Here is a 27,373-nt window from a genome sequence, read left to right as displayed (position 1 = left end):
AAGCTTGAAGAAGCCTGGTCGCTAAGCTATCTTTCTCTTTCTTTCTCGGCGGAGTCACGTTGGAAAACTGAAATTTCGTGCGCAAGTTTTCCGGGTTTTGCCGACTCTAACCTTTTGTCTTAGCTCCTTAGAAACAGCTGCAGATTGTCAAGGGATAATTCGACTACAAAGACAACCGATATTTTGTTTGATGAGTGCAGTAGATGTCATCATTTTCTGAGGAGACGATTGAAGCGCCTCCAGCGAAAAAACGAAAAACTTCTAACTCGGGTGGTGTTTCAAATTCAGTTTCGCAAGAAAATCATTCCACAGAGAAGGTAAAACGACGTAGAATTTAAAAATTGAAGATCGCTGACATTTATGCCTGGATTTTAATGATTATTCTTTTAAATATTACTTTCATCTGAACAGACCATGGCGATGGACAGCAACGGAAGTGCTGCGAACCAAATGCAGATTGATGAAGGGCTATACTCTCGACAATTGTAAGAAGAAAAATTCCTTTAATATTGTCCTTTTATGGCCTTCACGTTTCATAAAATGCAATAGTAAAAGTGTTTTGAGAGTAATACTGGCGAGTCAGCTGGTTATTTATTAATGAGCTGACTTAGTAAACACATATGGCTTTCGATACTAGTGCATTCGGTTATTTTTTGCCTCTATAAAGCGGTGTTGCCTTATAAGTGACGAAAGCAGGGTGCAAAGAAAGTCATTTTTACAGCGTGCCATTTGGGCAAGCTGAGGGTAGCATGTACTAGCCCAAACGTCATTTCACAGTTCTTCTTCAAAAAACTTCACTTGCCCATCAGGCAAGTTAAGAACAGCATTCACTAGCCCGATAGCAAAATTCACTAGCCCTGGGCTATCAGACACTGCTTTCTTTGCATGCTACGAAAGCCACGCCACATTTAATCACGCCAACGACCGATATGTGGATGCATACCTGTTGCACTGTTTGAAACATCACCAGGAACGAAGGCACCAGGTAGTGTCTTAAACACAGCTTGACTACTGTAGCTTCAGACCGGGGTTTTCAGTAAAAATTCCAAATGCCCGTGGGCTAAGCAAAGTACCAGAACCCAGTTTTTAGGGAAGTTTATTTTTGAGCATGTGACAACCAATGCAAAAATGGGTGACAATGTTAGCAATAGATAAAATGTCTCGTCAACTGCCTGTATTGCACCAATCAATGATTGATTGGTGCAATACAGGCAGTTAGAAACTGTATCATGATATTTTTGTCTAGGTATGTACTTGGCCATGAAGCCATGAAGAAAATGGCTGTTTCCAATGTTCTTATATCTGGACTAAAAGGTCTTGGAGTAGAAATAGGTAAGCTATGTACCTCCAACGTACCCTGCAAGTATAGCTGTCTGTCCTCACTCCTTACTACTCCAAGAGACATTTTGCAGGATAGACGTCTATGTTTTGGCCCTATAAATTTTGTACTGATGACAAGCTTTTGAGCTTTGCCACCAGGGTTTTCAATAAGAGCTGGTGGTCGGCGAAATTTGCGGACTATACCACGTGAACTTGCTGCCTATTTTTCTTTGGAAATTACCCCCAGTTTGAGTAGAGTATTCATGTGCTTTTGCTGTTTAAAAAGCCAAAATTTAATGATAGTCTGTGTTCTGTCCAAACACTCTAATTTTGCTCCATTCTAAGAAGCCCAGATTTCAAAATTTTTCCAGAAACTTGCACCTTCAGGCTCGCAAGTTGTGCCTTTGCTGTGAGTTTTTTCCTTCTCCACCTACTCCAAAGCTTTTGCCACCTACTTAAAATCTTATTGAAAAACCCTGTGCTACTGCTTGCATTTTTGTTTGCAGAAGAACTCAAAACTTTACAACAATAGACCAGGAAAAACATCTGGAACCCTATGACAACCAGATTGATCAGACCAAATTTGTTTTTGGTGCTGAATTTCAGACCCTATCCCCTATGATTCTTTTCTAGCAATGAAGAGCGAGGAAAGAAGAATGTCTTTGCAGTCAACCCGTAACTTTTTTTTTTTACTGAATTGTTTGGTGGCAGGATTTCTTGTTTCTTTTGTTCCAATACAAATATAGGTATGCTAGAATATTATTAGACCAACATCTAAATGTACAGCAAATCCATGGAAAACAGCAGACTCAGGATTGCAAAATTGTTTTTTCAAAATACAAAACGTGTCCAGTATCAATGAAAGGGTCTATAGATGTACCTACAGTGTATTATAACCAGAAAGTCAGTTTTAAAGCTCTACCTTACAAATCACCCTTAAATTATTGACCTAATAAAATATTATTATTAAAGTCACTGTAACTACAATCCTGGCCAAAAGGTCTTGGGACACCTCCCCTTTTTCACTTGGTTTTGTATGGAATTTGCAGCTAACCTGCGATACACACTCATAAACACAGCCTTAACAAGATTTTTATCCCACCCCCCCCCCCCTAAACAAAGTTGAGGTCCTTAAAGTGTACAAGATATGTAAAAGGTGTTTGACTTGTAACACCCAACACTGTTCTGTGGGGGAGGGGGTCAACTTGAATTACATTTCCTCACCTAAAACACGAAGTGTCCCAAATGTTTTGACCAGGATTGTAGTTCTTTGGTGGTTAAATTCTTAATTTCTCTGACTAACATTAATACTGTTATCTTGTACCTTCAGCTAAAAATGTGGTCTTGGGTGGTGTGAAGTCAGTTACCCTACATGATACAGGAAATGTTGAAATGTCAGACTTGTCCTCTCAGGTGAGTTTTAACCTACACTGTAACTTCATTTCATTAAAGCAACAAACAAAGAACAAGTTCCTTAATTCACATACTGTACTCTCTGTAGATCTGATTATGTAGGAGTTTAAAGGAAAATGTAATGGAGATTTTGTTTTCATTTGCCTCTTATAGTTCTTTCTTGAAGCTGACGACATTGGAAAAAACAGAGCGGAGGTATCTTTGAAAAGGATTTCTGAGCTCAACAGTTATGTTCGTATGTCTGTTAGTACCGAACAGCTGACAGAAAAATTCCTGGGACAGTTTCAGGTAAGCACTGCTGCACAGTGTTATCCATAGATCCTCGAACTTAATACATCGTTTATCACCTGTCAGAGATGCCATCATTTAGTGTAATTTGCAGTTGTAATCTGTTTCCATACTCGTTCAATGTAGTTCAGCTTCCTTCATCATCATCGCTGGATTCCCCCTAGCCTGCGTGGCAGGTGCGAAAAGGGGAGAGGATGGGGATAGAGGAAAAAAGGGCGAAAGGGGAAAGAGAAGGTAGCCCTCTCTCCTGAATCCCCCTTCCTTTTTCCCTTCCTCCCAATCCCCTATCCCTTTTGATGCCTACTACTTAGGCTAGATCCCTCTTCCTAAGTGGGAAGCGGAGCAGGATTCTTCCATTCACCATAGCCTGAAAGCACAATTGTCAATTTAGGATGCCACCATTGTAATTGGTTTCTTGCACAATTCTTGAGCCTCTGAGGGATGTCTGTATAAATTCCATACTGATGACATGTTACTACCTAAGTCCTGTTATTACATGTACTTGAATCTGAAGGTTGTGCTGTGAGGAAAATCTGCTTAAAACCAATTTGAAGCACTACCCCAATCTGGTTATTGACACACATGATATCAGTATGGAATTTTGGTGCTTGTTCTTCCGACATCATATCGCAGGGAAAGCAGCGATGGTCTTGCACAATGTTGGCTGTCTTCTCAGGCCAACAATGATATGAAAAAGGCTTTTGCATTTTTTCGATGATCAGTATCATATTGTATTAATTTTTTGTGATCAATTCTTTTGGTTTGTTTTGGTTTTTCCACCGCCACCACCATACATGTATGTACAAATGTACATGTGCTGTAAAAAAAACCTACTTGTACAAAGTGTAAATATACAGTATCTTCTTTCAATTCTCCTTAGCTGGCAGCAGAAACAATGCAAGAGCAACCTCTCATTTCCCAGTTTATATCTATAGGTTGTAGTGCTAACACAGTCTACCTTTGATGAGCAACTTTGGGTTGGTGATTTCTGTCATGCACGGGGTATCAAGTTTATCATCGCTGATACAAGGGGACTTTTTGGGTAAGTCTCTGTTCTGTTTAGAGTTTATTCAAGATGCCTTAGGGACAGAGCCAAGTGTGTGCATTACAAGGAAACTACTACGCTAACCTGGGCATGGTTTTATTAATTTCCATGGTTTTATTTAAAGTGTATAGTTGGTGGTGAGGGCAGGATAGAATGTTGCTCCACAATAATTTAGAGGTTTTAAGTTAAAACCAAAATACTATTTATCCAGATTTCTGTTAAACATAATGGTTTTCGTTTCAATTTTTTTTATATGTATGCTTGGAAATAAAAGGAGAATTCAACAATACATCAAGAGTCACCTTGGGCCTTATTTCATGCATCCCTTAACGTCTGTGTCCTTTAGACTTCACTGTTGGAAAGATAGCCAGATGTAAATGTACTTTCTTTGATAAGTGATGCAGTAGCTGAATGTTATGTTTTGAAATTATCCATTTCAGTCAAATATTTTGTGATTTTGGTGAGAGTTTCACAGTGGTAGATACCAATGGGGAACAGCCAGTCAGTAACATGATTTCTTCTGTTTCTAAGGTATGTATGGTGCTGTACACTGATGACTCAATTCTTGTTCTTGATTTTCACAGGGTTTGTAGAGAGTCTTGAATTCTTGAAAAAAGTCTTGAAATTTGCAAACCAGGCAGAGAAAAGTCCAAAAAACAACAATCCAGTCTGGGAAACATAGTGTAAAGTCTACAGTTTTAAAACTGCAGCATGGGCTTTATTGCTTAAAAGTGAATTTTTTTTTTGAAGTTGTCTTATTCTTTTCTTTAGCCAAAACATTCAATCACAGAATGAGGAAGTTTCAGAACTCTTTTACATAAGTCTGCATAACATGCGCTGTATGCTTGCAGTGTACCGAGGTTTCATCAATGATTTGCTGATTAATTTGATGATCTAGAGTTTGGAAAAAGAAATTATTAATTCTGGAAAAAGTCTCGAATTTCAGTTTCAAAAGGTTTTATGCACCCTGTTTTCAAAAGTCAAACTTCTGAGTTGTGAAAATTTTTATTTTTGTGACTTTTGGTTCTGTTGTATGTATTTACATTGTAATTTTGCAGTAATGTTTAGTTTGTACAACTGCAATGTTTTTTTTAGCTCTAATGGATGAGGCAATAAATAATGTTAATTTTTTCTAGGATGAGCAAGGTGTTGTAACTTGTCTTGATGAGCAAAGGCATGGTTATGAGTCTGGTGATTTTGTGACTTTCTCTGAAGTTCAGGTAATAATAAGCATGAAGCTCCTGATTTTTACATGTAATAAGAGACAGTTATTAAATTACAATTTCGTTCAAACATTGACAAGAAAAAGGTCTTTAGGTGGTCTTTGCCTGATACCATTATTCCTGTTTAGTTTTTAACTAGCAAAATCACACATGGAAAACCTGTTTAACAACTCCATTTCAACTATGACATCAGTTGACTGGCTATGCAAATGCTACCCTCTTAAGTTAACAATGTAACACGGCTTTGGAAAACACAGCATCTTGTAATGCATCAAAGCCTGTTGTCAAAATACCCAAAATCCATGTTATGTAGTATGTAGTTCTAACTGAGATTATGAAGAAATCTCATGGTGTGTCCATTCATAATACAATGCCATTGAAACCTCTTCAGTAGCACTTTTACTGTGGAGGAAGTCCTGTGGTGTTACTATTCAAATGAAACCATAGCCTGCGAACGGCAGACCTTTCTCCTCGCTATCACTGCTGAGGGACGTTTTGCAAGGAGAAACGTCTGCTACTCAACGACAGAAATTCCATGCTGATGACGTAAAATCTGTCTGGAATCCGGTCAGAAGAGCTAATTGATCGACGGAGTAGTTTCATTGTTTTAGCTATTGTTTACGAATGACAGACAAAAGACAAAAGGCCGCAAAGGTCAAATGTAAATGGGATGAATCTCTAACAAAACAGTCAATATTTTGTGGAATATAGTCTTCTCTAGAAGAAGCATTAATTTTAGTTTTGCTGAAGCTCATTCACAGATGAACACAACACTTCACCAAAATCGACCAGGAGAAGCGTAAAATTGCATTTGGAACCCCATGACTACTGGATTTATTATGTAAACATTGATTTACATCATCAGTATAGAATTTTTTTGCTGAGTTGCAGACATTCCTCCTCGCGAAATTTCCTTCAGTGACGATGAGGGAGGAGAAATGTCTGCCATTTGCAGGCTAATGAAACCATAGCATTTCTTTCAATGTATTGGTTTGTTTCTAAGGATTTTGCAAAACACTATTTAAAAATTTTATTGAATTAAAGACTTTGAGCAATTATTTAAAAAATGGAAAGTTCACAATACATTGCCTTCAAACCAGTTGTTTTTGTTTTAAGAAAAATAAATGTATGGAAAATTTTGAGCAGGCTTCTCTATCCAATTGTCAAAAATCAATATTGACTATATTATTCCTCTTTTTCATCATTTTGTGTGATGTTTCATACTTCAACGCGGAGTGCATAATGTTTCTTTCTGTGTTTCAGGGAATGACAGAATTGAATCAATGTGAACCTCGAGAAATAAAAGTTTTAGGTGATTAATGACTGATTGTAATATTATTATTTCTCACACAACGAGTGTGATTTGTATGCCACGCAACAATGCAACAGCACTTTAATCACAACCATCACAAAATTTTTAGGACAAACAAAGGAAAAATAGAAATTAATGATACACTTTTGTCAAGCTAACTCAAACTTTTTTTTGAATTAACAAAGGGTGGTAGGGTAGGAAAGTACAGTGTACTGTCACACTGTTTGGCAAGAAACAAAAACTAAATCATGTGATGAGTGTGAAAACTGATACCCTAAATTGAAACTTGTGCCCAGGTTTTACTCAGTGATTGAACTTCATTTCTTGCCCCTTTTGGAAGCCAGCCGACAAGAAAAAACATTTTTAACTGCATTTTAAAATCCACCTTTGGACACATAGCCCATTACTACATATATTTAACAATTATTCGCCAAAGGCAAAGTTAATATTGTTGAATAATCCCCGAGACGAAGTCGAGGGGATTATTCAACAATATTAACTAAGCCTGAGGAGAATAATTGTTTTAGTATATTGACACGAAGTTATCTCAACAGAATCAGAACGGAAACCATGACAAAACGATTAGTTTGATTGACAGGTGAATTCATGTGTGAATGAGAAGCCGTAAACACTGGTCGGCAAAAGTTAGATCTTTACAGTATCTTCAGACATGGCAAATGATAGTTTTAATCTTTTTGTATCGAGTTTTGTAAGCTTTAGGATCAACGGTTTAAAAGAAAACGCTGAAAATTTAAATTACTACCCAATTCTGAGAAGAAAAGTAGAGCTTTAATTGTTTCTGTCAACTCACCGTGAATGAGAAAGTTTTCTTTGTCATTTCTTGCAAATGCTGTCAAGAGCGGCTACGATCAAGGTGAGCGTTGTTTATCTCCAAAGTTCTTTGCCTTGTGAACTTGCTGGCACGTACAATTTTCGAAAATATTTGCCTTCCTCTTTTTTTTATAAATTAACTTCTATTTATAGGCAAAATTGGTCTTGAGCGAAAATCCCGAAAGCACAAAACAGTGGCAAAGCGACCGTCGTTTTCCTCTGTAGTGGAAAACATAGCTTTGAGCGTACAAAAAGTCAGCTACAGTAAACCATTTCACAATAAATCACGCTGTTTAAGCACCATGAAGTCTTTTCTTGCCTTCAAAGTCATCAGCACTTGGATATTCGTGTATTTTCAAAAAGGCTTTACTATAAAACTTTGACAAAAACACCCAGTTCACGACAGCGATTTTGTTCTGCTTTATATTCACTGACGTCATAGTCCAAGATAGCTAACCAATCAGATTGCTTGAATTACCAAGATCACTGAGTGTGTATATACTAATTACATGTATTTGCATGCATTTTGTCATCTTAGCTTTCAAGAGTGACTTAACCTACTTCTGTTTATTCATTATAGGCCCATACACATTCAGTATTGGTGACACTAGTGCGTACTCAGAGTATGTACGTGGTGGTATAGTCAGTCAAGTCAAAATGCCAAAAGTAGTGAAATTTGTGAGTACAGTATTTGTAATTGCATTGCTTCCTATTTTTCCCATTTTTCTTACCCCAATAATGAAAGGACTTTCAAAATAATTAAGATGTTCCATGCAAGCTGATGTTTTTTATTATCGTTATTTATTGCACTGGAGATATATGAACTTGCAGATGTGCTTTAGCATTTGTGAAAACTTTATACGGTGTGCCTTTTTTATTAGACTTATACATTTACGTTAGTTTGTGTGCCTGTTTTTATTATGGTGACCAGTGTGATGCAAAGGTAAATAAAATAGCATTTCTCCAAGTGTGAAACTGTGAAAAAGTGACAACAATACACTGTCTGTTGCAAACTTTGCATCTTAAATTCTTTTGTTTGTATCTTGTACATTGCATTGTTGTAACTGTAGAATGTGAGGGGGTTTAATGACAGACCCGTTTATTGTGATTGTTAACTTGCCTAGCTTTTTCTTTCTCTCACTAGAAATCTTTTAGGGATTCCCTCACAGCACCAGAGTTTGTTCTTACAGACTTTGGCAAATTGGAAAGGCCAGCACAACTTCATTTGGGATATGCAGTGAGTGAATATTATAAAATAGTTTTCTAGTGTTAATTTAATTTTTCTTTTGATTTATTTCTATCAATTTTCCTGTTCTTTTGTCTAGGCCCTGCATAAGTTTGTAAAAGAATATGGAGTTCTCCCTAGACCCAGAAATCAGGTAATTTTCTAAGTATTGACAGTTATTCTTCATAGAATGAAATTGGCATCATCATTTTACCCATTAGCCTAGCCATTTCTCTGGGGTAAGGGTCAATCTACCCTTATTTATGGCTACCTATACCTGTAATTTTCTTGTACTCATACACAGAAATGGTGTATCTTAAGGTTTATATTTTTAACTGTTTTTGTTTCCACACCACACAGGAAGATGCTAAAAAGTTCATTTCACTGGCCAAACAGCTCAATTCAGAAAAGATATGTTTACAGGTAACTCAAACCTGAAAGTTAAATTTCAAATATTTTCCCAAATATTCAACCAGTTATTAAATGTACATGTAATCTTGAGCAATTTCCCCAAACCTGTTTTCTTTATTTGTTTGTCATTTCCTTTCTTAATTTTTTTTCCTTTCACTGAAAAATAATATAGGTGGATGAAGTTGATGAGCAACTTCTGAAACAACTGGCCTACAATGCAAGAGGTGATCTTTGTCCAATGCAGGGGGTTATTGGAGGAATTACAGCTCAGGAAGTTATGAAGGTAAACGTCAGCCTAGTGTACCTTTCCCACCCCTGGGTCAAGTACACTCTTTTGACTGCGTTGGCCATTTCATTCTCATCTTTTTCAGTACATTAATTTGTAGGTTATACAAAGCTGCAAAGCACAGTAAGTCATTGGCCAAAGTCTAATATTTGAAGTTTGCCCTTGTCTGATGAAACCCTATGAAAAATGAACCTGCCAACTATCATTTTGTGGCAGGGGGATTTTTTTAGCTTGTCATGTGAAACAGTTGCTTGGTTAAACACTAGCCTGTGTTGCAGAGGTACATGTAATCTTACCTCGGTTAGTAACATCTACAAAGCGACGCCCAGATCCCTGTTCTGGGCCCCAATGGACTTAATGAATTATCAGAAGTGTGTTTCAAATTTCCTGTTAACTTCATTGGCCAATCAACAATGGTATTTTTAACCTGTGAGTCATGACATGTACTCAAATCCTGGCTGTACACAGGTATGTGGGGACCTTGAACAAGGATTTTGGTGCTGTTTTGCAGACAGACTTAAAGAACTTGCTTCCATCAATGGGAAAAACTTGTCAAGTACATCATAACAAAAAATGAAAATATTGTCATCGTCATCATTATTATCATTATCATTATTGTTATTTTATAAATTTTGCAGGCCCATTACAATAATATTATTAGTGTTTACATGTATATCAATCAGAGATTCTGTCTCATGATCAAGGAAGTTCTCAATTAATGTCACTTGACAACTAAGTTTACTGTTGTTGCCTTTCTTGTTCTAGGCCTGCAGTGGAAAGTTTAGTCCTATCTTTCAACTTTTGTACTTTGATAGTCTTGAATGCCTGCCAGAGGAAGGAGAAATATCAGAGGCCTCATGCCAACAAGTGAGATAACACATATTTAAGAATAAAAATTAATAGATGTGAAAACTTATTTATAATCATTAAGCCTAACTCAAACATTTTTGCATGTACAATGTATAACCTTTTTGGCAACTCTGAAGATACGCCTGTACTCACTTGGTAAAAACTTATTTCGCTGAACTACAGTAGCCCGTTCACTCCTCGTCAATGTATGGAGACGTTTTATCATAATTGTTTTTTTTTTGTTTTTTTTTCACTCTAACTTTAAAATCTGTGTATGAAATCCTATGGTGTTACAAGTCAATTGAACTTTTGTCAGGAGAACTTTTTGCTTAGCTCCATATATAGCTGGTGAGATAGGTGAGGTACAGAGGTCATTTAGTTGGTTGGGTTTGTGCGTGGCTGGCCTTAGGCTTCGGCTGGTAGTGCTGCCGCTGCAGCGCATTGCTGATCTAGGTTGCAGCTCCTACTGCTCTAGTTTTCTAGTGACCACTGGCCTAGGTGTGTTGCCACTGCAGAGCATTGTTGTGTTGTGTTGTTGGCCAAGGCTTCAGCTCATAACACTAGGGAAATGAGGCTTCTTGGTCATATAATGGGAGTCGACAGTTATGCCAATCGTTGAATGGTGTCCCCAAACATTAATAGGGAGCTTAAGGAACAGCGTTTTTGAGTGACACACGTCAACTGGAAGGGGACTTTTTGCATCCTTGGGCACTTAGGTTTGGTACAAACTATTGGGCGAATCGTCTGTATAAGGGAAAAGACACTAGGCAATACAAATTTGTAGGCATCAAGGCATAATTATAGAAAGGGAGAAGGCCTCACTTCCTGTTGACATGCGTCACTCAAAAACGTCTTTTAATACTTCAGTTCCCTAATGCCAAATGTGTGCAGTTTTCCTTTCTTTAGTTACTCCATTGTTTCTTTATTGCTCATGCATTTGGTTATACTCAACAGAACACTAACAGTGAAATTAATATCACTTTTTTTTGGATTTTTCCTATTGCCAGAGAAACATACATGTATTAGGAAAGAAAGGGATAATTGAGGATAAGTGCAGATTTTTTTGTGACCAGTAGGGCTGTTTAAACCTTCTGGGGTTTATTTTTGTAAGAGACAATCATGCTTATGATGATGATGTTCTCTTTAGACTGGATCAAGATATGATGGACAAATTGCAGTCTTTGGAACGGAATTTCAAAAGAAGCTGTCAGAGCAGAAGTACTTTATTGTGAGTACCAGTACCATAACATTTTATTTAGTGCTATATCTTAACAGTATCGTTTTGTCTGAAGGAAAAAGACATGATGTTCTATTCTTTGAACAAATCTCCCCTCCCCCAACCCATTCCATTTTTTTTTGCTCTCGCTCCAACTTTTTTGCAATAATTCGAGTGGTAATGCTTGCTATGCTGGCTAGCATTTGCCATGCAAAATATCATTGCAATAATTAAGAACGGTGGCTGCAGGATGCAACAGCCAACAGCTCCTTTGAAAACAGTGTCTTAATGTTATTATTATTGTTGTTGCTACAGGTTGGTGCTGGTGCTATTGGATGTGAACATCTCAAAAATTTTGCCATGATGGGTTTAGCTTGCAGTGATGCAGGGCAGCTGTTTGTCACAGATATGGACACCATTGAAAAATCCAACCTTAACAGGCAATTTCTTTTCAGACCAGGAGATGTACAGGTGAGGCTGATGCAATAAATATTTAATCTTTCATTATCTTAAATGATAGACGAACCTCTTTTATAATAGCTTGCAGGAGCAGACACTTTTTTCGGCTCCGGTATTTTCTCGGCAGGTGAAACAAGAGCCGAAAAAGACGTCTGTTCCCTGCGGGCTACTTTTATATTACACACCTTAAAAATAAACTAGGTCAAGTCAAATTTTATCCAACTCACGCAAATATTTTCAGCAACCAACATTTCATGATGTAGTCAATTTTTTGAGCTGCAAACCGAGTGCTGACTTGTTTGAATTGAGCACAATGCAAGGTGGGCTCCTGTCAAAATTTGCCAAATTCATGTTCCTGGAATATTATTTAGAGTATAACAACCCAAGTCGAGCTACTTCTATTGCCTAAAAAACCTTTGAGCACATTTTGATACTTCAGTTTAACCACTAAGAAAAATAAGACCCTTTCTCTTAGAGTTAACATTAAGGTCTGGTCCCAGTTGTTCAAAAGGTGGATAAATTACTATCCAGTGTATAAGGCAATTGCATTCCCTTATACTTATTCACTGGATAGTGATCCATCCCGTGGATGTGCTATCCAACATTTGAACAATCAAGGCCTGGAATGAATGAGTGAACACTCCTGCAAGAATTGGCTTGCCTAATGCCAAAACTTTTGAGAGGAATGAGTGGGTGGGATCTGAACAACCCTAGCAGTGGTTGCCTCTTTGGAGGTGGTACGGCTTTACTTCTTTACACGTTCAAACCAGTTTGACATCAGCGTGAATGTACATTGTGCCTTGTTTTAGACCCAGCCTTGTCCTTAGCCTTTGAGCGAGCTGTCCATTCGGGGGATATCGTGAAAAGTCGACGCGTGAGAGGCACGCCAGAGGAGGCACGGTTTCGCCTCTCGCTCGCCCGTTCTCGCGCGGCTTGCTTCGCTCGCCCAAATAGGAGAGGTTGCTCGCAGGCTACCTTGTTCTATAAAGGGAATAACTTTTTAGCGACTGTTTTGAGTACACCACTGGTTTGCCTCAACACTACAAAACCGCAGTTTCTTTAGTCAGGTTTTATTAATTGGCAGTTTATACGTAAATGGAATTATTTACAGACAGCCTGTCCTCTTTCCACCTTGTAGTACTATCATTGTTTTGGTGTTGTTTTAGCAATTGAAATCAGAGGTTGCAGCGAGGGCGGTCAAGGTAATGAATCCTGAGATCAATATTACGGCTCACCAAAACAGAGTTGGCCCAGAAACAGAAAGTATCCTTTAACACTGCCAATCATGCTCTATTACATGAATTTAGAAATGAATACACTCTAATTGGCCAGTCAAGTGATAGCTATTAGCCGAGGGAGACCACGAGTAGTGCCCTCTTTTGCCTATAGATAGCAGAGGAAGCAGAAGAAGTGGGCTCTAGAATTCACGTCTTGCAAGGAGACATGCTGAGGTAATACTTAACCGTTCCAGGCGCTAACAGGGTGGAGAGTGACGCAAAATGGGGAGCGGAAGAGAGGGAGAGGGATGGGGAATGTTTGGATCAGTTAAGGTTTCTGGAAAACTCCCACCTATCCCTTCCCCAAGCCAACATTTTGCCCTAAATGAGAAGTTAGTGTTAATGTTGTCTTAAGGGAGGGGTAGTTGGGCAGTTTCCCAGAAACCAAAATAGATTGTCTTTTGGGCTCATTATCATATTTTCAGCTTGCTACGTGTGCATTTTTTTTGTAAAGAACTTGTATAGGAAGATCGTTTATAGCCAATAATTTCTTGCTAAGATTGTGAGGATATATTTTCCACCCCTATCCTGAATAATATTCCACCTTCACCATGTTGCCCACACCACGTTTTCAAGACGAACTGATTTCATCGCTGTCGCATCGCAAACAATCAAGGTTATAGACGTTCGAGCATTGAAAATTTCCTTAATAATCCAACCGTATGGTTATACCATAGGTTACGAAGGGTTTGCATACGTTCCCTCCCCCTCTCCCTTTCCCCGCTACCCCCACCCTCTCGCCTTAAGTTGCTTCCATGTCGTTTTGCTTTGCGCTGGCTTTACTATCTAGACTCCTTGATCAGGCTAGGTGACATTCGTGGGAAACAATGGCTAATTCAAGGGCCCTCGCGTTTTTTTTTGTTCCATACAGCCTTGCTTAGACCATTAATTACAATTATTTTGGTAATTATTGCCAATTTAGTTATTTGGTAGGTCATCGCAAGTTTTTCTTAACAGTGCTAGAAACATACAATGATGATTTCTTTGAGGCACTTGATGGTGTGACAAATGCGTTGGACAACGTGGATGCCAGTAAGTATTCCACTGTTTCTTTTATTTTGAGAATACATGTCTTCCCGGTGACCGAAAAAGAGAAGAGTACAACCCCTTATATTTGACTCTCCGTAAGACGGACAACAAGTGCTGGTTCCATTGGTGTCGGTATTAGCTAAGAGAGTTGATCGTATACATAAAAATTTTGTTTTTTCAGGAATGTACATGGACAGACGGTGTGTCTATTATCACAAGCCACTACTGGAATCAGGAACTTTAGGAACGAAGGGCAATGTACAGGTAGAAACTTTAAAAATAATAAGAAATTTCTGAAGTCAGTAGTTCTTGTTCAGTCCATGAGGTTTAGTCTGACTGCAGTATGAGTGCAAACTCGTAGCCTGCCAACAAGCTTTCGAGAAAGGAAAACAATCAACTCTCCGGTAGCTACATGTGCCATCTGGGGCATCGTTACCAAGGAGTTATTGGCCTGCATGAATTCCGGAGTTCACGTTTGTTTTTTGGGGGTCGTTGATTTTAGAAATTTAAGATGTTGAACTCAGACGCAACCAAGTGTTTAACACATGATGAAATGTTAACTGTGAGTTTAGTGAACGGCTTAAAGAGCATTCCTCAAGATAGGTTCATTTAGCCTGCCTGGTGAACGTCGAAAGGGAAGGGTGGGTGGGGGGGGGGGAGGGGGGCGATGGGGCTGGGAGGAAGGGAAAAAGGGAGGGGAATTGGGGAGGGAGGAAAAGGGGCGCCTGTCAAGAACAGGCGTTGCAAATTTCTGATTGGTTGTGCCGAAATGAGTAACTTGTTCACGTTTATTAAGTAACAAACAACCATAATGAAAGCATTGAAGGAAATATGTTCTATAGGCTTTTTGCACTAAGAGGTCATGTGACATCGTTTTTATGAAAATGAAAGTTACATGATTTTGCCTTTGAAAAACGATTAGTGGGTCATATCTTAAACAAAATAGTAGTGATTTGGTTTGTTCAAATCCGCACCATTTTCTTAAAATGAGTAAGTTCGTACCAGGTCACGTGACCAAAATGCGCTCTGTCAATTTTTGGCATCTGCAAGACTCAAACTCATTGTTTAACGGATTGTTTTACGTGACCAGGTAACCTCCTATTGGTATATGCTCTGGAGGATTAAAATTACGCCAATCTATTATCGGCTTCACGTTGAAATCCTTTTCCCTTTTGCGCTTTGCCCGTTGCCCCTTCCCTTTATTTCGTTTTTCACGTGGGCTGTGTTCATTGTCCAGTTTACTTTTTTATTTATTTCCCACGAAACCTGCAGCTAAAAATCGCTCTTATTCTTTAACGTGCATTTTTTCAGGTTGTGCTTCCTCGCCTAACAGAATCTTACAGCTCTTCACAAGATCCACCGGAAAAATCAATTCCCATTTGTACGTTGAAGAATTTTCCAAATGCTATCGAACATACCCTACAGGTATGAACCATAGTTCTGTGTAACGGTTATTGAAGGTGGTTGGTGTGGAGCTTAGGCTCGCTGTTACTAAGAATTGACTAGCCAGAACAGTCTGGGAATTTCACTGCAATCAGGACTGTCCAGGCTGAGATCTTCAAGCGTTGAAAAGTGTAAAGCATACATTTTGGCTAAAGTTTGATTAAATATAGCCCCTTGTAATTCATCTTGCTGATTAGCAGCATCTGTTAATGCCTTGACATCTTCATCCGTATCATCGTAGATCCCGACCACTGGGATGTATGAAACATTGCCATAGCAGTTTTGTGATTTCACGTGATATTAACTAATTAGCGCTGGAATGTCGAGCCGAAATAAAGGAGTTTCTTGCAACCGGAGTATTAACAAACGCCTCTATTGTGGTCATGTGTCGTGTAGGCCTTGCTGTCTAGTTGAAGTTATCATTTATTATGTACTCATTAGATTGTAAAATTTTGATTAATAACTGTAAACATGGCTTGAAATTTTTCAGTGGGCTAGAGATGCGTTTGAGGGAGAGTTCACTATCCCCGCAGAGAATGTTAACCAGTATATTGGGTACGTACAGATGCGATCTGGGTAATCGGCAACTGAAACGAAGTTAAATTCTTGATGATATCAATTCTTATGACTGTTTTTTTTTGTTTTGTGTGCTGTTGAGGTTTCCTGGTCACGAAAGAGCGATCGAAAGCTTGATAAGTACTTCGCATGCTCGAAAATATGATGTCATGCCTATTATCTTTCATCTAGTTTATCTTGGCAGCTGTTGTTGTTTTTGTTGTTGTTTTTTTTAGTCTAATTTGCTATGGTGTTCCAACAAAAACTTTGTAAATTTACTTTCAGTGTGGAACAATTTTTAACATTTCCAGTGAAGTTTACAAAAGACACTGATCAAATACTTTCACTTTACCTCACTCTAGTGACCCCAAATTCGTTGAAAGAACAGACAAACTCCCAGGAATGCAAGCTGTAAGTCTTGTTATCATTAATTTATGCCCATGAGTAAATGCAAAACGCTCTTCAATTGTTTATCTCATTTGAGAGGGCTGGTATAGTTAAACCACCTTGAACGTCTGTACGCTTGTCAGTAATCTTTACGTTGTACTTGTGTTACTCCTTCGTTTGACTCAACTTAATTATGAGCTGTAGATATGTTGTGTACTATGCTTATCCTTTACTGCACTTTCCAAAAGTTCTTATGGCGTTCGTTTGTGTCTGTTGCGGTTTTGATTTAGGTAGAATACTTTGCAAGCTCATGTAGCATGAGAAATCAGCCGACATTTTGCAATGCCAGGAACGACTTTAGAAATTCCAAACCGATAACGCGTCACTGCCCAGATCTGGGTAGTTCTTCTGATTGTTTGAAGCAACCTTTCAACCAATCAGAAGCACTACATAGTTCTGGGTAGTGACGCGTCATCAGTGTGGAATTTAGCTTGTCCCAGGCTTCCATCAGTCCCTGGCCCAGTCCCAACACGGTTCTCGTGCATTTCTTTGCGATCCGCCTAACCAACTATATTGGACCTTCATTTCGCGGGGAAACCAGTGGTGGCGTCGGCAAATGTCGACTTTTCTTCTCAGGCGTTGTTCACACTACGCTGGATAGCTCATCGTCTTGGTAGTCCGCTATAGTGTGAACAGCAACGCTGCAGAACTGGAATAAGTCGTTCACTCATATCAAACAACGCGCCGGAGTGGTTGGCCGAGGGGGGTTTGGTGAACTAAATCCCATTCCTCATTTCGGAATATTTACATCCGTCTCAGTGGATTTCAGGCCTCGTTCCTACTTATCCACTTCCGCTACGGTTCGAATACCTGTTCACACTGCTCCAAGTGTGCTACAGAACCAATCCGAAATGTGATGCTCCTCTTTCGAGACCGGCGCGGCGCTTCGCTCCGTTGCTGAAATCGCGCCGAAATCACCGTTCTTATGTGTGAACAGAAGCACTATAAGGTATTGTTTTCGCTCCGGCGTAAAAGCTAGCCGGTATAGCTAGTGTGAACATAGACTCAGGCTAAACCCAGAGAAGTGCTTTGTTGTAAAAAAAAAAAAATCTGTGGTTTGCGGTTAACTAATCCTATTTTTTTTCGTAAATTTCGGGAGGCAGCGTGGCCGAGTGGTCAGCGTGTCGGACTCGGAATCCGGCAGCCCCTGAGTTCGAGTCCCGCTCTGGCCACTTGCTGGATTTGTTCACGGTAGCTAGTCCCGTGTTGAAATCCTCGGCCACGCTTGTAAATAGCCAACTGACTGCCTACTGCCAGTTGGGGTTTTTCATCCTGTTATGTTGTATTTAAATTTTTTGTTTCTAAGTAGTTGAGTGGAGTGCCTGTAAACTAGCTGGATAAGCTAAGTGCACTTTCCACTATAAACAACCCTTTAATCCTTTTTTTTTTTTTTTGTAACCGGTTGTTGCCAACGTATAGGTAGAGATATACGGAAGCGTTAAGAAGTGCGTAGTCGATGAAAGACCTGGTGAATTTGCTGACTGCGTGAGGTGGGCCAGAATTCAATTTCAAGAGAATTACCACAACACCATTAAACAACTGCTATATAACTTTCCTAAAGACCAGGTGAGTTTCTTACCTTTACTGATGTCTTTCTATGCGTTTTAATAGGCCATTTCCCCAAGCCTCTGTTTTAAAGCGAGGCTAAGCAAAGCTATTGATATGATGAAAATGATTTTCAGTTTATTCTCATGCAGTTGCAAATAAAACTCATTTTCATAAGAAAGGTTTTGCCGTTAGCCTTGTTTTGACTAATGGTTTGACTTCCGGGACGAAAGCAAAAGGTAATATGGTTAAACTTCAATGGAACCTTTCTTTTTTGCTTTAAATGCTGTGGCATCCCTCATTTCGAAGTTGGGCCTCAACCAAACAAAGAACTGAGACGGAAAGCCGATCTTCTCATCTACCTCCAACCAAGTCACTAACCTCAAGCCAATCAGCTATGTCATCCCCAAAAAAACCTCCATTTTGGCCTTTTACGTGGCGGCCAGTAACGACCAAGCCTCGGATAAGAAAAAAAGGAAGAAACTCCCCCTACCCTGACCCTCCCCTCCCCTGCCCCCCTCCCTATCGTCTTTACAAATCTCGACGCCTCTAGCCCCCTAAGGAAGATGTGATACAGAGGTTACCACGAGTGGGTGATTTTCTGGTTTTCGCTGTGGCGACAGGTATAATCCTGAAAAAAGTATAACCTTGTTCCTCCTCCTTGTTCCTCCCTTGAAGAAGCTGATGTGCCCTCGGATTATGTTTACCACAATCCTCTTGCGTTTTCAGTGCCACGGTTACAGTGTGAAGCGTTCAAGCACGGAGTGGGTTAAATGTTGTTTCTGTTGTTGTTTGTTTTTCAGACAACAAGTTCAGGGCAGCCATTTTGGTCCGGCCCGAAGAGATGTCCACACCCTCTGGACTTTGATCCCTGTGACGTAGGTTTCCAGAGATCTATTGACTAATAGAAAGGAGAAGTCGTTTCGTCACGTTGCCATGGTAGCGAAATTTCTGGATGGCAACAAATCAATATGTCACTTAAAAAGTGGATGCGCTCTCTTTCAAACTTCATCGATCTTATTTAATTTTATTTAATTTGTCAAATGCTGGCGAAATTTTCGGGGTTGAATCCGAAAGGACCGTATCTCAGTTTAGAAAAAAAATCGAAAATGTCTGTGTTGTGTTCTCCTACTCCATGAAGCGGGTGTGTAAAATTAGGACGTTTCATGTCGCAGTCATGTAACAACAGACAAAAAGCGTGATGCACGTGCAAAGTTGTTGTTTTTCTAATGTAAATGTACGGATTTTGTGCTGTTCTCGTTGCCGTCGCCTTCATCGTTGCTGAAGCTCCCCATTGTTGTTATCCAAACATTTTGCTGCCATGGTAACGTGACGTCACACTTTCTCCTCTCTATATCCCGTATAACACCAGTAATCGGCTCCTGATAACACCCTTTGCCTACCTCAGTTTAATAGCCTTCCAGAATGGTACGTTTCCCTTTCACCAAATGGGCGGTAGTTACGTGGTCCGCTACTCAGCCGTTTTTAGTGTCGTCACTCAACGCTCCTGCTGTGTAGCAGGCTAGTAGTTACGTGGTGTATATAATACGATGTAGCAACATATTTCACTGGGTTATTTTGATTTCTCAGACAAAATGTTTGCAACCCTATGTTATGTTTAATTTTGACTGAATTGAATTTCCTGTAAATGTTGTATTATTTAATTTTAACGTGTACTTCATCAATGATCAATATCATTTGAAAATTTCTCTCGCGTTTGTAGGCAACCCATATGGACTACATTGTCGCTGCCGCTAACCTGAGAGCGTACATGTATGGAATCAAAGGTTGGAGTTTAAGTTATGACTAGTTTATTATGGGCAATCTTTGGACTGTAACTCCTTCTACTAATCGCTTTTCGAGAGGTTTATGCGTTAAAATAAGGCTACATCTAAGTTTGACCCCACGAACTTTCCTTCAGAAGGTGCAGCTAACATGAGAAATTCGGTAGTTTGTCGGTCTTGCGGAAGGTTGCGATCACCATATGACGTAATACAAAAGATTGAAAAGACACTGAACAATGCCTACGTCACAGCTCGCCCCATGTAAGGGAATCCAACACAGTTTTGGATTCCGGATTCCACGCAGTGGATTTCAGATTCCAGGTACTGTATTCCAGTCTTTGTTTTGTTAGTGAAACTTGGTTCTGGATTTCAATCTTTAGTAGGATTCCAGATTCCTTGATCTGTATTCCGGATTCCATTGCCCAAGATTCTGGATTCCACAAGCAAAAGTTTATCAAATTCTGGATTCCACAGGCAAAAATTTCACGGATCCCGGATTCTCTTACACGGGGCAACACCAAGGAACACCCAGAAATTCCTTACCTGACTATATTCCTTACATAGGTCAGTTGTTCTAAGAATATCTAGAGCTACAAACTTGTTTTCACTTTGCAACAAATTACAAGACTTAAATAGTAACAGAAAAAAAGCACCCGACACAATTCCATGCCCGTTATGTAGCAGTTAAAACTAATCTCCTAATGACATAACACAACAGAACTATAGTAGCATGCGTCGCAGACACTGCTGCAACCCAGGCTACAGAACTAGACAAAGCATACCATTCGAAGCGAATGTTTCTTTCTTTTTATTGGCCAGGAGCCCACCACGTGACCTGAAAATAACTGCTTACAAATAATGGTCTGCTCATGCGCAATGTCGTCAAAATGTGTTTGGCTGCCAATAATTTTTTCCTCATGCGTAAAATAAACCACGCTTTTCTCCTTGCGATCGCTCTTGCGTGAAAATGGTTGATCGCTTCGCTTCCCAGGGTTATTCATTAAAAGACAAACTGGGTGATCGAATGATAAAACAGTTACTGAACTCGGTTTTCGGAAAATATCGTGATATGTCACTGTCTCGGAGATCAGTTATTTGCCTCAGCCTTCGGCCTCGGCAAATAATTGATCTGCTCGCCACTGACAAATCACGATACTTTGCTTAGCCTCGTCCAATAGTTTTTTCAATATGTGGACAGTCGACATCTTAATACTGTGGTTCAACAAGAGGTTATCCTAACACAAACTGCATTCCTTTAGAAGACAGAGGCGACTGTGCATAATCTCAGGCGCGCTTAGAATTAAAGAAACATCAAAAATAGAAAGATTTTTACTTCATCACGTTGTTATCATTCATTCTTTTTTCCATCTTACCTTTGTAGGATCAAGAGACCAAAGCTTAATTCTTGAGTGCCTCAAGACTGTCAAGGTGCCAAAGTTCGAACCCAAATCAGGTATAATGAACTTTTTTTTAAAGGAGTTCTCCCCCGTGGGTGCGCGTTTGAGAGAGGCACGTTAACAATGTTAACCGCGTTACCCGGGTAAAATTTTCGTGTGCGGCTTTACAATAAACTAGCTTTTGTTTCTCGTGTTTGATAAACACACAATTTAACCCCTGCTTACTCGCCAGTAACTTTTTTTCTAATTTTTCTTGCACTGGTCTTAATTCCGTTTTTATTGCTCAACCTTCACTTTTCTTTTTTGCAAAAAATTACTGCTGGGTAAAACCAGCTTTGCTCCTCAGCCGTTTCTTTGAGAGCAAAATTCTCTGCAATTTCCATTCGAAATACACAAACGTCCAGAAATGAACAAATAATTCTTATAACCTACGTTCAGGCGGTCCTTTCCCCTTTTTGTTTGAAAAAACAACAACAACAAAAACGCCTGATCGCAGCTAAAATTTCTTATAATTTACTTTTCAGCAGATCGATAGAAAAGGATTCCTGTCACCAGTAGCCACTTAACTTGTTGTCGTTCCATCGGGTAAAAACTCCAAGCGTCGCGCTTGTGCAAAAAAAGTGCAGCATGCCCTGTGAGGCATCTGAAATTCACTTCCTTATAAATCCCCAAGAAATTATCCGTGATAAAAGTTGTTTTACTTTCTCCAGGGGTAAAGATCGCAGTTACCGATGAGGAGGCAGCACAAGAAAACTCTGGAGGCCTAGGTAATTGTTTCAGTAGTCCAAAGTATTTTAAGTGTTACATTTTGTGTCTGGGCTGTTCGTTAGGTGATGGCGTCTAATGATCGATTGTTCTTGTGAGAAACACCTTTCAGGAAAATCCAATTCGTGTAAGGGATGTTTGGACAAACATAAAGCAAACCTATCCGATTAGATATCATGACTAATTTTAAGGGGTGCCGTTTTTCCCCAACGAAGGTTACTATTCGACTGTTTGGCGGTGTCCTAGAGCTGAAATTGCGCCGAAATTTTTACAAATTTTACAAGGAGTCAATACACTATTTGTTATTAAGGAAGTATAGTTGTTGGTTGTTAAAAGGCATGTTTTGTTCATTTTTAGAGGGAGATGACGTTGAGCAGATAAAGAGCTCTCTACCAACACCAGACAAACTGGCAGGCTTCAAAATGGCACCTGCTGATTTTGAAAAGGTGCGTTCTTTATTTTGCCTTTCAAATGAATAATTCTCTTCCAGGAGCAGTCCAGTCCTTTTAAATCTAAATTTAATATTCGCTTTTTAAACTACTGAGCCATACGTTCATGAAGTGGTGATGAACGAACAGTTCTTTCGTTTGGGTTTTATTTTATCCTTTTTGTGCTTTAGACAATAAGCCATTTACAAATAGCTGTAGCCTCGTTTTCAAAGAGAGTCCAGATGCTCGTCCTTTCACGCGCCACTTGCACTTCTCCCATAATGCACCTTATTTACCCCCCAAAATTTTGCATAACCTTTGTTTTTCATTTCTTCTGGGTATTACAGCCGTCCCAAGAGAAATTGAAATCACTGCTTACGCAAAATTGTGGGAGGGAGGGTGGAGGGGGGGGGGGAGCAAATAAGGTTGCATTATGGGAGATGTGCAAGTGGCGTATGCGAAAATATCTTTTCATTCTCACGCAAATGAAACGCATGCTCCTGTGAATAATTGTGCACCACTGCAGGGTTGGAAAAACGTTCTGTCCAGTAGTCCGGGTCAAGTAGTTTTTCTTGCTGGGCAGGTGACTTTTATAGCTCAGTTGACCAATGGGCAAGAGTCAGGCAAGTCATTCTCTAACAAAATCATTAACTAAGACAAGTAAGAAGTGGCCCTGGTCAAGCAAAATGTGACAGCTACTTGCCCAAAGGACAAGCTTGAATTCAAGTTTTTTTCCAGCCCTGACGAGGCCTCGTTTTGAGAAAGAGGCTCAGAGCAACTCGGAAATGTGCTATTCAAGGCGTTAAAGGAACATATCGAACCGATGGTTTGTTTGCTTGTTATTAATTCTGAAATATGCGTGATAAATCCTCTCATTGATCTGTTAAAGGATGATGACACAAATTTCCACATGGATTTCATCGTGGCAGCCTCCAATCTGAGGGCAGCTAACTACGACATCGCGCCAGCAGACAGGCACAAGGTATCTTACCCTATCCCCGCAGAAAAAATAGACGTTGTTGACCTCGTCTCCAGGCTCTCTCTTATTCCCGTTCCGTGGAGCTCCTAAGGAAGGAAGAGAGGCCCTGAGAACCAGGTTGTAACTTGGCCAAAGGAACCTATTACACATTGATGTTTTTTGTTTGTATTTTTCTTTGCTTGTTTTTCTTTTCGTGATAAATGGAAATGGAAATCAATATAAATATATCACAGTCTACTCTGCAAAATAACGAATATCATTTTTTTTTAAAGGCGTCCATGTGTGACTGCCGCGCGAAGCGCGCTAGTTTTACACACTTCTGCGTCTCTTCGTAGTCTCCCATTTTGTTGTCACCCACGCACCACGACGACCACCACCACCACGTTTGTTTGACCGCTCCTGCGTTCTGAACCTGCGCATAAAATCAGGGCTGGTGACATTCTAACTCGAAAAATAGAAATTCTGAGTTCCCAACGGGAATGGTGCCCCTTAACTTCCAGCATCTGGTTGTTTTTATTTTATTTTCCCATTATTATTTTATTTGCTTTATATTTGATTATGTTGTTATTCATCCCGTAGAGTAAGCTAATTGCCGGCAAGATTATTCCCGCCATTGCTACCACAACTGCTTTGGTCAGCGGACTGGTGGCACTAGAATTGTACAAGGTGGGTGTTTGATTTGAACCTCTCATATCGTCAGAAAAATTGACAAAGAAAATGAAAGTTTCAAAAGCACTTTTCATGAGCTTTTATTTGAATGGTCACACAAATAAACAAATACGGCTATCTGGAAGTACTGCTGAAGAAGTTCATTTGAATAGTCACACCATAGGACTTCATCCACAGGCTAAAAAGTTAAACTACATATTGATGCCGGTAGGGAAATGGTTCATCCTTTACCCGTCAATGACTGTAATGTGCTTTAAAAACATCTTGGCTTTTTTGTTCAATTTGACTAACAGATTGTTCAAGGCAACAAGAAACTGGAGACCTACAAAAACGGATTTATCAATCTTGCTCTGCCTTTCTTCGCTTTCTCTGAGCCTATCAAAGCACCGGCGAATAAGGTAAGACTACTTTTAAAATTCATTTGTTTGCATTGACGGTCATTGAAGAGGGAATTTTAGACAAATTTGGTTGTTTCTGTCCAAAACTCTGCGAAATTAGTAAAGATAAACGACAACCCAAACTGCAAATCTGGTTCTATTGTTGCGCAACATTAGGTCTACAATACGTATTGACAAGTAGAAGTTCACTGTTTTCCTATGCATGCGGACTCCTGGATGGGTTGCAGGGTTGTGCCAGTCAGGGGAAAGGGGCGGTATTCAATCTTGGAGCTGGCTGTCAAAATGGAAGCCCCTCGATACTCTAGGCATCCAACCTCCATCAAGGGATGGGTTGTTAACTGGAATTAAACGTTTTTAATTGTTATTTTCAGTATTACGACGTAGAGTTCACGCTCTGGGATCGGTTCGAAGTGAACGGTTTGAAAGAAGCTGGCGAGGAGATGACTTTGAAAGAACTGTTCGACTACTTCAAGGTAATAACTTAAGTACTTGAATTGGTTTGGCTGTCACTGAGATTATACGACACCGTATTACGATATCTCTGAATGGTATCGAGGTTAGTCCATGGCAAAGATAACCCCAGCATTATGTCGCCGATGCACATTTATATACCAGGCCCTGGTTGTTCGTTGGTTGGATAGTACTTTCCACTGAATAAATTACTCACCAGCGGATAAGTATTGAGAAAAACTAATTGTGTTATCCACTGAATCGAGATTTATCCAGTGGATAGCGCTATTCAACGTTTGAACAAGTGGGGCCTCGGTGGAGAGAGAAAACGCGTCGAAGCGTTTCTTGGCTAAGGAAACGGTGCTATGGGGACTCTTGAACGCAGACCTACTGATCAAAAGTCTAATGTATCTGTTGTAGTTAATTTTTTATCTCAGGTAATTTTTATTTTTCTTTTTTTTCAACTTCATTTGCATACTTACCATACCCCAAAACAAAAAAACAAAAAAATTACCGGAGATGAAAAATTAACTACAACATATCCACCCACTTGATCACTATGTCTCCTTTTGCTTTTCTCTCTTTTTGTGTGTGTGTTTGTTTTTTACGATCTTATTCTCTTAAGAATTTGTTGTTTTATTTTCAGAATGAGCACGAACTTGAAATCACGATGATTTCCCAAGGCGTCTGCATGTTGTATTCTTTCTTTATGCCTCCTGCTAAGATGAAGGAAAGACTAGCCATGAAGTATGTTGGTAGCTATTGCTTGTGTTAAACAGCCACAATTTCAAAAATATTAAACTCTCGGTGTTTCCTTATATAACCCTGTTACAAAATTTATGCAAGTAAATCTCAGTGTACTGCTGGTTTGCACGTGACGTCACGGCCGTCATGTTGGTAGTCAAGAACAAAGACTTTTTTTCTTTTGGCAACTAAGCTCCATTCTCATGTAAATTCTTCAAGAAAAAATAAATCCATTGTATTGACCCCCAACATGGCCGCCATGTCACGTGGTTGCAAACCAAGAATTCGCCACTTTGGAAACGAGAAAGAAACTGGCGCGAGTTAACTTTCGCAAAGGCTTCTGGGACAGTCACGAGGGACGGGAAAAAAAAATGGCCCGATGGCTTCATTTTACTACTACGACCATAATCCTTTTCTTTTCCTTTCAAATTTAAATTTGGTAATCCTAGCGAGGTTTAAGTAATGATCCGGGTAAGGTGGGTAGCAATTTCTTTTGTTATGCGGCAACGGTGCTTTCCCACATAGGAACGTTCTCATGTTTACACAGAGAATGCATAAACCTACATAAAGGCCGTTTACCCAGTAAAATGTATTTACACTCCACTTTGAAAGGGTGTTTTTTGTGTGTTAAAAGATTTTGACCAATCACAAGAGTTGAAAACAATAGCCAAGAAAAGTTTACAATTTTACATGTTCCCCACAATGGATTTCTTTGTTATTCAAACTGAGACCAGATTTTGTTATATGGAAGATGGTTGGAAAGTAAGGATGAATATATGTACTGCTTTATAAAGTTTTGTTAACTTTTGCTGATTAAGTCAATCAGAAGTAAGTACAGACCATAGGAAAGTTAGCACCTTTTTTGCATTCCAACATGTTCGTTGCTGTTGTTGCTATCGTTCTCATCTGGACCGTTTCTTAAACAACGAAAGACCTTATTTGCACAGGTAAGCAAAACCCTGAAGGATTCTAGTTGTAGGTGTAGTCAGGCTCCTGTTGTAGTAAAATGTCGTCATAGTGCAAATGACCAATCGCTGGCCGGCGCGTGCCCTGTAACGGTCCCAGAAGCAATTGCGGGACGCATTTCGGTTCCAGTTCCTTTCTTGCTTCTGAGTTGGCGAGTTGTTGCTGGGAGGGTGAGGCGTTTATTCGGGCGTTGCTGAATATTATTCTTGCTCCAAAGAGCGGCGCTATTTAAGTTAGTATAGTGCTATTCATCGTATTGTTTTTTGTTTACCTTCCTGTAGGGTGTCTGAAGCGGTTGAGAAAATCTCCAAGAAAAGAATCAAGCCCTACGTTAAAGCCCTCGTCCTCGAGTTGTGCTGCAATGACAAGGAGGGAGAAGATGTCGAGGTCCCGTATGTTCGTTATCGCTTCCGGTAAACTCGACATCGGGGGTTCCAAATTTTAGTTACCAGTCGTACGACATGTGTCTTGGAGAAAGTAACTAATAGATAGAAAGTAAATTCGATTGACTGCGGCTGAAAGCCTTTGTGAGAATTTTATTTCTAGTACAATTTTTTTCTCTAGTTACTCAGCAACTATGTAAAAGTACCTTTCCTTTATTAAAGAAATTGACGTGCAA

General features: G+C 39.6%; 1 protein-coding gene across 2 annotated transcripts; it reads left to right on the top strand.

Annotated features, from left to right (window-relative positions):
* Positions 1-29: 29 nt before the first annotated feature.
* Positions 30-27,373, top strand: LOC140947641 (ubiquitin-like modifier-activating enzyme 1). Of its 2 annotated transcripts, XM_073396797.1 has the most exons (35): positions 30-317; positions 412-485; positions 1,247-1,332; positions 2,651-2,733; positions 2,887-3,021; positions 3,957-4,063; positions 4,507-4,597; positions 5,203-5,286; positions 6,553-6,601; positions 8,013-8,110; positions 8,577-8,669; positions 8,758-8,811; positions 9,018-9,080; positions 9,241-9,351; positions 10,120-10,221; positions 11,351-11,431; positions 11,735-11,890; positions 13,045-13,141; positions 14,119-14,187; positions 14,366-14,448; positions 15,496-15,609; positions 16,118-16,182; positions 16,545-16,593; positions 18,049-18,195; positions 18,978-19,052; positions 19,898-19,961; positions 21,340-21,411; positions 22,066-22,122; positions 22,478-22,566; positions 23,438-23,530; positions 24,107-24,193; positions 24,490-24,594; positions 24,966-25,067; positions 25,691-25,791; positions 27,036-27,373. In XM_073396797.1, exons 1-35 carry the CDS (start codon positions 204-206, stop codon positions 27,169-27,171), a joined length of 3,186 nt encoding a protein of 1,061 aa, XP_073252898.1. In that variant the 5' UTR covers positions 30-203; the 3' UTR covers positions 27,172-27,373. The 2 variants fall into 2 exon arrangements, with proteins under 2 accessions (XP_073252898.1, XP_073252899.1); XM_073396798.1 differs by lacking the exon at positions 24,490-24,594.

The sequence above is a fragment of the Porites lutea genome, chromosome 9 (assembly GCF_958299795.1).
Source record: "Porites lutea chromosome 9, jaPorLute2.1, whole genome shotgun sequence".
Classification (NCBI taxonomy): Eukaryota; Metazoa; Cnidaria; class Anthozoa; order Scleractinia; family Poritidae; genus Porites; species Porites lutea.
Note: the sequence above shows the minus strand (reverse complement) of the source record. Positions and strands in the feature narration are given on the sequence as shown.

What these genes read in the sequence shown, in the direction of transcription:
- LOC140947641 (XM_073396797.1), top strand. Translation starts at nt 204, where the DNA reads ATGTCATCATTTTCTGAGGAGACGATTGAAGCGCCTCCAGCGAAAAAA. An exon ending in CAGAAAAGATATGTTTACAG is followed by an intron (nt 9,081 to 9,240) that starts GTAACTCAAACC and finishes AAAATAATATAG; the next exon opens with GTGGATGAAGTTGATGAGCA. An exon ending in AGAAAACTCTGGAGGCCTAG is followed by an intron (nt 22,123 to 22,477) that starts GTAATTGTTTCA and finishes GTTCATTTTTAG; the next exon opens with AGGGAGATGACGTTGAGCAG.